This window comes from Cornus florida, unplaced genomic scaffold (assembly GCF_030987335.1).
Source record: "Cornus florida cultivar Cherokee Brave unplaced genomic scaffold, ASM3098733v1 CherokeeBrave_3.0.0_Hap2_Chr09, whole genome shotgun sequence".
NCBI lineage: Eukaryota > Viridiplantae > Streptophyta > Magnoliopsida > Cornales > Cornaceae > Cornus > Cornus florida.
Window position 1 is genome coordinate 87,020,373 of NW_026775579.1, and position 9,000 is coordinate 87,029,372.

Consider the following 9,000-nt stretch of genomic DNA (forward strand, 5'->3'; position numbering starts at 1 on the left):
ACACAATCTACCACCACCTCCCTTTTTCTAAATTTCTTTCTGATCTCTTCATATGCATATACACCTATAATATATATATCAATAAACATATTCATCTATAGATACACACATATATAATGTGTATATACATATATATATATAGATAGATAGATAGATAGAGAGGGGGCATCCTAGGTGGGGATGGTGGGTGGTGGTGGTGGTGGCAGCTCGCTGATCTCAATGTATTCCTTCCTTGCTTTCATTTCTTTAATTATTATATTTTTATGAACGTTTGTTAGTTGGTGCTTTGTTATGCACTGCTGTAGTAGAAAAACAAGGCCAAGTGTACCACTTCATGAGCTTGAGTTCAAACCAAGCAAGCTTAATATAGAACTCGCATAGTGAGAAACACACACACAGATAGAGAGAGAAACAGTGGAGAGAGAGAGAGAGAGCAAGAGAGAGAAACATCAAACCCCAAATGATGCAAACCCGAGAAGAAAGGTTTGGAAATTGAGGCAAATGTCGATGCCCAGCTCGAGACAATCCCACCCCTCCTCCTCTTCACCATCACCATTCTTAACCAAATCTCCACCACCACTCTTCACTCTTCTCACAACCCTTTTCACCATTCTCACCGCCACCGCTGCCACCACCGCCAACCACGAAGCCACAACACTCTTATCATGGCTTCACACCTCTGTTTCATCACCACCTTCCTCATTCTCAAATTGGATCTCACTTGACACCGACCCATGTAGGTGGACACACATCACATGTAACCCACAAGGCTTTGTCTCCCAAATCAACATCCAATCAATCCCTTTACAGCTTCCATTGAATTTGAATCTCTCTTCATTGATTCACCTCCAAACACTCGTCATTTCAGATGCTAATCTCACCGGAACTATCCCCGCCGAGCTCGGTGACCTCCATTCACTCACTCTCATCGACCTTAGCTCAAACAGTTTAGTGGGTTCAATCCCATCAACCATAGGCAAGCTTCAAAACCTCCAAGACTTGATCTTGAACTCAAATCAACTCACTGGAAAATTCCCAATTGAGCTCAGCAACTGCCAAAGCCTCAGGAATCTAATCCTATTCGATAACCGTCTCACCGGGAATATTCCGGCTGAATTAGGCCAATTGTCCAGTCTTGAAGTCCTTCGCGCCGGCGGCAACAAGGACATCGTCGGAGAAATTCCCGGCGAGCTCGGAAACTGCGGTAACCTGACTGTGTTGGGGCTTGCAGATACTCGGGTTTCGGGTTCTATACCGGCTTCATTGGGTAGGCTTGGAAAGCTTCAGACACTGTCCGTATACACCACAATGCTCTCCGGAGAAATTCCACCTGAGATAGGTAACTGTTCTGCTCTTGTGAACTTGTATTTATATGAAAATGGTCTTTCAGGTTCGATTCCGCCGGAGCTCGGGAAGCTCCGGAATCTGGAGAAGATGTTGTTGTGGCAGAACAATTTAGTTGGGATCATCCCAGATGCGATTGGGAATTGTACTAGCTTGACAATGATTGATCTTTCATTGAACTCTCTCTCTGGAACAATTCCATGGTCATTTGGTGGGCTTGTTGAGCTTGAAGAGCTTATGATTAGTGATAATAATGTGTCTGGTTCAATCCCATCAGTACTTTCCAATGCGTCCAATCTTTTACAGTTACAGCTTGACACCAATCAGATCTCAGGTTTGATCCCTCCCGAGCTTGGGATGTTGTCAAAGCTTGTGGTGTTCTTTGCTTGGCAAAACCAGCTTGAAGGAAGCATACCTTCTAGTTTGGCTAAGTGTAGTAACCTTCAAGCACTTGACTTGTCACATAATTCACTTACTGGTAGTATACCTCTTGGCTTGTTTCAACTACAAAACCTCACAAAATTTCTCTTGATTTCGAATGACATTTCGGGTTCAATACCACCAGAGGTTGGTGATTGTAGCTCTCTTGTGAGGCTTAGGCTTGGAAACAATCGAATTACCGGGGAGATTCCGAAAGAAATTGGGGGTCTAAAGAGCTTAAATTTTCTTGATTTGTCTGGAAATCGCCTTTCTGGATTGGTGCCAGATGAGATTGCAAGCTGCATAGAATTGCAAATGGTAGACATCAGCAACAACACACTAGAGGGTCCCCTGCCTAATTCATTGTCATCACTATCCGGGCTCCAAGTTTTGGATGCTTCGAGTAATCGATTCACGGGTCCTATTCCAGCGAGCTTTGGACGCCTTGATTCGTTGAACAAGCTTGTTCTAAGCAAGAATTCGTTCTCTGGATCGATCCCTTCGTCGCTTGGCCTTTGTTTGAGTCTCCAGTTGCTTGATCTTAGCAGCAATGAGCTCTTTGGGAATATCCCAATTGAGTTGTGTAAGATTGAGGCCCTAGAAATTGCTCTCAACCTCAGTTGTAATGGGCTCACAGGGTCTATTCCTGCTCAAATATCAGCACTCAACAAGCTTTCCATATTAGACCTTTCACATAACAAGCTTCAGGGGGACTTGAATCCTCTTTCTGAGCTTGACAATCTTGTCTCTCTCAACATCTCTTACAACAACTTCACCGGTTATCTTCCCGACAACAAGCTCTTTCGACAATTATCATCAACTGACTTGGCTGGAAACCAAGGCTTATGCTCTTTTGGCCATGACTCGTGCTTCTTGAGCAATGTTGCCAAGACAGGGCTAAAGGAAAATGAGAGTGATGTTAGGCGGTCTAGGAGGCTTAAATTAGCAATTGCATTGCTAATCACTATGACAATTGCAATGGTGATCATGGGAATATTTGCAGTTATTCGAGCACGAAGGACTATTAGAGGTGACAGTGATTCAGAAATGGGTGAGTCATGGCCTTGGCAATTCACTCCATTCCAGAAGCTGAACTTCTCAGTAGACCAAGTGTTGAGATGCTTAGTGGATACTAATGTGATAGGAAAAGGGTGTTCTGGGGTGGTCTATCGTGCAGATATGGAGAATGGAGACATTATTGCAGTGAAAAAGCTTTGGCCAACAACCATGGCTGCAACCAATGGTTGTAACGACGAGAAAACTGGAGTTCGTGATTCCTTCTCTGCTGAGATAAAGACCCTTGGCTCAATACGCCATAAGAACATTGTTAGGTTCTTGGGCTGTTGTTGGAATCGAAACATGAGATTGCTCATGTATGATTACATGCCTAATGGGAGCTTGGGTAGTCTCATGCATGAGAGGAATGGGAACCCCTTGGAGTGGGAATTGAGATACCAAATTTTGTTGGGAGCAGCACAAGGCCTTGCTTATTTACACCATGACTGTGTCCCTCCCATTGTTCATAGAGACATCAAGGCCAATAACATCCTCATTGGTCTCGAATTCGAGCCTTACATTGCTGATTTTGGGCTAGCCAAGCTCGTCGATGATGGTGATTTTGCCAGATCCTCTAACACAGTTGCAGGTTCCTATGGATATATTGCTCCTGGTAAATACTTCTTCCTCCAACACAATAGTTCAATAGCCATATGCTTCATATATTTGTCAAATTTGAATGTGAACTTAATATAACATTGACTTATTCGCATGTTTGAAACTCTGTATGTTAAAACACATGGTCTTGACTCTGTTTACAACTATGTTACAAGTGATTTAGAAAGGTTTTGATTTGGCTGGTGGCCTAATTTTCATGCTTCTCAAGTAGTTTCTCACATTAGCAAATCAATCCCAATTTAGCAGTCTTGTTCTTATTCAAGTTCTCCATTTCAGAATATGGTTACATGATGAAGATCACGGAGAAAAGCGATGTTTATAGCTATGGCGTAGTTGTATTGGAAGTTTTGACAGGGAAGCAACCAATCGATCCAACCATACCAGAGGGACTACATTTAGCGGATTGGGTGAGGCAAATGAGGGGAGGAATTCAAGTCCTTGATCCAAGCTTGCTAGCAAGATCAGAATCAGAAATTGAAGAAATGATGCAAGCATTAGGCATTGCCTTACTATGCGTAAACTCCTCCCCGGACGAAAGGCCTACCATGAAAGATGTGGCAGCAATGCTCAAGGAAATCAAGCATGAGAGAGAAGAGTATGCTAAGGTTGATGTTCTACTCAAGGGCTCTCCGGCCTCCATCGATGTTCAAGAAAATAAGAACTCCAGTGGAGTTCAGGCAACGTCGTCATCGGCACAGACTATGCAAAGTTTGTATCCAACAAGCAATAACACAAGCTTCTCTGCATCCTCATTGTTATATTCATCTTCCTCTAATGCCAAAATGGGATTCAAGTGACACACTAGATGGCTACAACTATGCAGAATAAGCTTGTTATCTTAGTACTTTCTTCAGTTTTTAAAATCTCTTTGTATTTTATTTTGATGTAAAGAGGAAAAGGTTAATGTTCGTAATTAATTAACGAAGGAGTACAAATGAATCCAACATATGCAAATTTGGCTTTTGGAGCAAGTGTATCATGCACAACAATTTCAGCATTCTCCTCCAGGTTTTAAGTTTCAATTTACAGCTTACAAACAGAATTGTAGGCCCCATTGAGAAACATAAAATTGTAGTATGTGTGGGTTTGTGTAAAAGACAAACCAAGAGTTAGGGTTTAAGATGATGTAACATGCCAACTGAACTGATGCTACAGCTAAGCTCGAATATCCCCCATACTTCAAGATAAATGCTAGTCCAATGTCGGTCGCATTCATTGAATAATGTGTCATATTGCAAGAATCGTGAGTACAAGCCATAATTCATATGAGTAGATTGACTGATAAAGTCTTTGAGAGGTCGCATTTATTGAATAATGTGTGTCATATTGCAAAAATTGTGAGTATAAGTCATAATTCATATAAGTAAATTGTCTGATAAAGTCTTTGAGAGTTCTCTCTTAGGTCTTTGATTCGGTCGTGAGACTCGAAAAAATAATGTATGTGATTTGCAAGTGATTGCATGTAATGTATAAAAATCATAAAATTATACAAAAGTTTAAAATAAAAGTAGCAATTTAAGGACTGAATCCAATAAGTGATGTGTCCCATCACAAGACGTTTTGATGACATCATTATAGTGGGACCCACCACCACACTATTAGTCATTGCATCATTATTCTTAAAATAATTAATGGATGGATTGGTTTACCAAAAAACAGTACAAATAATTAAGGAATTTAATTCAAAGCAATCTAAGGATTGACAGAAGAGAGAATCTGCTGGGAAGTTCACAAAAAGCTAGTACATGGTGATGGATAGATCATGTGATGGTTTGGACCCTATGGTCTGTTGGGTGGGACCCAAAGTGAGTGGGGTCTGTCATCTGTGATTCCCTGCATGTGTGCCTATATAATGGAGTCAGGTATCTGCCTCACTTTTTCTCTCATTGGCAATCACCTTGAAAGAATTGAATTGATTCCTAATTCCTAATTTGTACCTAGTGAGTGAGGGAGAGTGTCCTCTTTCAAGATCTTTGACTGCTGTGCTACTTTGTTCAGCCCACAACTTTCAGGTTAAAAGGACTGCATTCACTCAAAAAAAGTCAGTGTCTGTCATGCAGTATATAGTTTCATGAAACTAGATATGTTGGTATGATTTTTAATATCAGCCTTCAATTGTTCAAATCAACAATAAGTATATGATCAAATTTTTTGCAAATATCTGTAATTTTTAAAATCTTGCTGTTTCAATAATATTTTTCACCATACTATATATATGTTGGGATTAATGACTTTTATTAGCATGTGGGATCCTAGCCCCCCTTAACAATTCATAAACCAGCATAATTGAATTTTAGCTCCAAAACCAAATCTTGTAATGCAACAATCTTGTGATTTTCATTTGGCATTATCTATTTCCATTACTTTGCAGACCATGAAAAGATAGGTCAATATATATGTATATATAAATGTATGTATGTATTATAACTTTGTGCGCTCAGAGTTTTCAAAACCAAGGCAATTTTCAATTCTCAACCATGCATTACCAACAGAAAAACCAAAAAGAAAAGGCTTTCCAATCATATAAAAATGATTTTGTTACATTTCCAAATAGTTACTCATATTTATGCCACTTAGGATTTCCTTTTTCTTTTTGTGTTCTCCTTTGGATACTGTTTTGAATTTTAATTTTTTTAATATATCCCAAGCCTTTGCATTGAATATCAATTTTTATTTTATTTTATAAGATATTTAAAACTATCATATTCTTTGTATTTTAATCAACCCATCTGTTAGCTACTCTGGACTCTCGAATAGTTTGTAAACTCTGAATATGTACAATTACTCACAAATCACACATCATTTAAACCCGAGGGTTTTTGTGCCTTGTAAGAATCAAACTTAGAATATCCAAGTTTACGATTCACCTCAAGAGGCTCTTTTATCTTCTAGGCCACCCGTGTGGATTAAAACTACATAGACCCTTTTTTGAATATTATTTTTCTTTCTAATTTTTTTAAAATAAAAAGGGATAAAAAAAATCTGAAAATTAAACAGTTTTGTTATATATGAAATCATGTATTAAGAATAAAAAAGGACCAATGTCCAGAGAACTAAATATGGAAAATGATAGAGACTTGCCAAAATGATTGTCATATAGTTTAGTAATTGTATGTGAAGAATAAGACAAGCATAAAAACAATATGGAAAGGGTGGTCTCTATGCAAATAGCATACCACGTGATATATGAATGGAATAATTTGAATTGCTCTTCTATACATAGAAAATAGTATACATAGAGCATGAGACTTGTTATAATTTCATGAAGTTGGATGCTAAATAATACTAGTAGAGTTTATAAAAAAGTCCAATGGGTCCAATGAGTCCAATTGGTAATTGGGTCACATGGAATTAGCACATTGTGTTAAAGGGGTGATAAAAGTACTCTTTTTTTTTTTTTTTTTTTTTTTTTAAAAAAGACTTTTCAATTCCGTTTGTTTGGATGAAAATATATTTTTATTTTTTTGGTGTTTGGTTATGGTAAAATATTTACTAAGAAAAAAATATATTAAAATATAACAAAAATAACTTATCCATCAATTTTTGTTTGCACGTCCCGCCCGATGGCTCAACCTTGACATAGACCTTTGCCAAATATTGAAAAAGTAAAAATAAAAGAATATTTTATTTGAATTTACGAAGAAACAATCGGAGCCGATTAGGAAAAATAAACTTATCATACATCGAAATTTTGCGACATAGCTTAAAAAAAAAAAAAAAAAAATACTATTTAAAATGTAGGGAACTTAAAATAAGAATTTAGGAATGGGTTAGGAAAATTAGCTGACCCAGTCAAGACCAGCTCAACCCAACCCAAATTTAATTTACAATATGATGGGCCAACATTTAAGTGGGTTGGGCCTTTTGGACTTCGTCTTAACTAGGAAGATTAGGTTTTGGATTGCAGGAATTTTTATATATATATATATTTGTTTGTTGAAAAAGTCCAAACTTGACCAAATTATGAACCATAAAGACTGACCCAACTGCTATAGTTGACTATTAGGTCCCAACCCAACCTGAGAGTCCATTGGAAATTGGTAGGGCCAGAAAGAGTGGGTTCAGAAGCAGATTTGATGGACTGTGAAATATCAGTGGGTCCAAGTACGCAAAGATTTTCAAGCATCTAATGGGCCTGACACCATATAATTTCAGCTTCCCATGCATGTAAAGTCACTACTGTTTATTGGTTCTCAATGGCAGCAACACTGACAGAGGAGAGAGAGATATATATGGGTTTTGAACTCATGATGACTATATATATATATATATATATATATATATATATATATATATATATATATATATAACAATTTAATTTGGGAGCTTAACATGCCCACTTCACATTTGATCTTCGGCACTTTATCTTTTAATTTTAATAATTAAAGTAACAAATTTACCATTCATTAATTATATAATTTATTTAAAAAGATGGTACAAAAAGAAGATAAATAATCATTTTAATTGTTAAATTTTAAAAGTGGAGCACGTGAGGTCAAATATGGAAGGCTAATACGTTGATTATGGAACTAACAAGCAACATATAATGAGTTTATCTTGTAATGGTCAAAATGCACTAAAATTGGGCTAATGGATGGAACTAAAAATGGTTTCATTAGAGATGGGCTAGAGTGCAAAAAAAAAATTTCTACTGTTTAAAAAATTTCTCAACATCCTTCAAATTGAACAAATAAGGATTTTTTTTTTTTTATTTTGTTTAATTTGAAGATTAAAATACCTAAAATGACCTTAAGACTAAATTAAAAAATAAAAATAAAAACTCTCTCTTGAAAAAATAATAAGAGTGTGTTCAGTTTCATGGAATTGAAGCTTTTAAAATTGAAATTTGTGAAAATAATAAATAAATTTGAACTAAAATTTTCTCAAATTTTACCAATTTCAATTTCAAGGTTTCAATTCTATGCAGTCGAATACATCCTAAGAGTATTTTGAAAATTTTATTAAAAAAATCAATCAAAATTGACGACCAACAGATATTATGGAACAATTTGTATGAGATTATACACTCACACTAAGAGGGGGTGTTTAAGCACAATTTTTATATGACGGGATTACTTTCACGTTACCCTTATATATAATGAATTGTCCCGAACCAAACTGTTTAATTTGAAGTCCTTCTGTTAGTTAAGTTTAGAAAAAGAGGCCATATATTTTAGGGGTATCATTCATATATATATATATATATATTTCTGAATTATATATGTATATATATATATATTATAAAAAATTCTTTTTATTAAAACCTCATGGATGACTTGTATAACTAGCTGGCATGTATTGATACATGCACATACAATGCGTGGACCGTGGTGGATGACAAAGAAGCCAATAACGTGAGATATGGCCAAAAGGCTTGAATGTCGTGACAAGCATGAGTACCTTAACTATCTCTTCTTTTTATTCAGCTAACTCTGACCCACAATTGAAAGAAATACCATTCTCGAGACTGTTTATAGCAAACTGTTTTTGGTACCACATTTACTATACTCCATTAATACCCAAACTGTACTCCACCGTTCACTCTCTCTATAAATACCCAAC

The 9,000-nt window shown here is 36.7% G+C and overlaps 1 protein-coding gene across 1 annotated transcript; it reads left to right on the plus strand.

Annotated features, from left to right (window-relative positions):
- Window positions 1–205: 205 nt before the first annotated feature.
- LOC132274897 (LRR receptor-like serine/threonine-protein kinase RGI1) lies at window positions 206–4,409 on the plus strand. Its single transcript, XM_059776249.1, has 2 exons — window positions 206–3,433; window positions 3,715–4,409. Exons 1-2 carry the CDS (start codon window positions 502–504, stop codon window positions 4,233–4,235), a joined length of 3,453 nt encoding a protein of 1,150 aa, XP_059632232.1. The 5' UTR covers window positions 206–501; the 3' UTR covers window positions 4,236–4,409.
- The last annotated feature ends 4,591 nt before the right edge of the window (window positions 4,410–9,000 follow it).

What these genes read in the sequence shown, in the direction of transcription:
- LOC132274897 (XM_059776249.1), top strand. Translation starts at nt 502, where the DNA reads ATGTCGATGCCCAGCTCGAGACAATCCCACCCCTCCTCCTCTTCACCA. An exon ending in CTATGGATATATTGCTCCTG is followed by an intron (nt 3,434 to 3,714) that starts GTAAATACTTCT and finishes TCTCCATTTCAG; the next exon opens with AATATGGTTACATGATGAAG.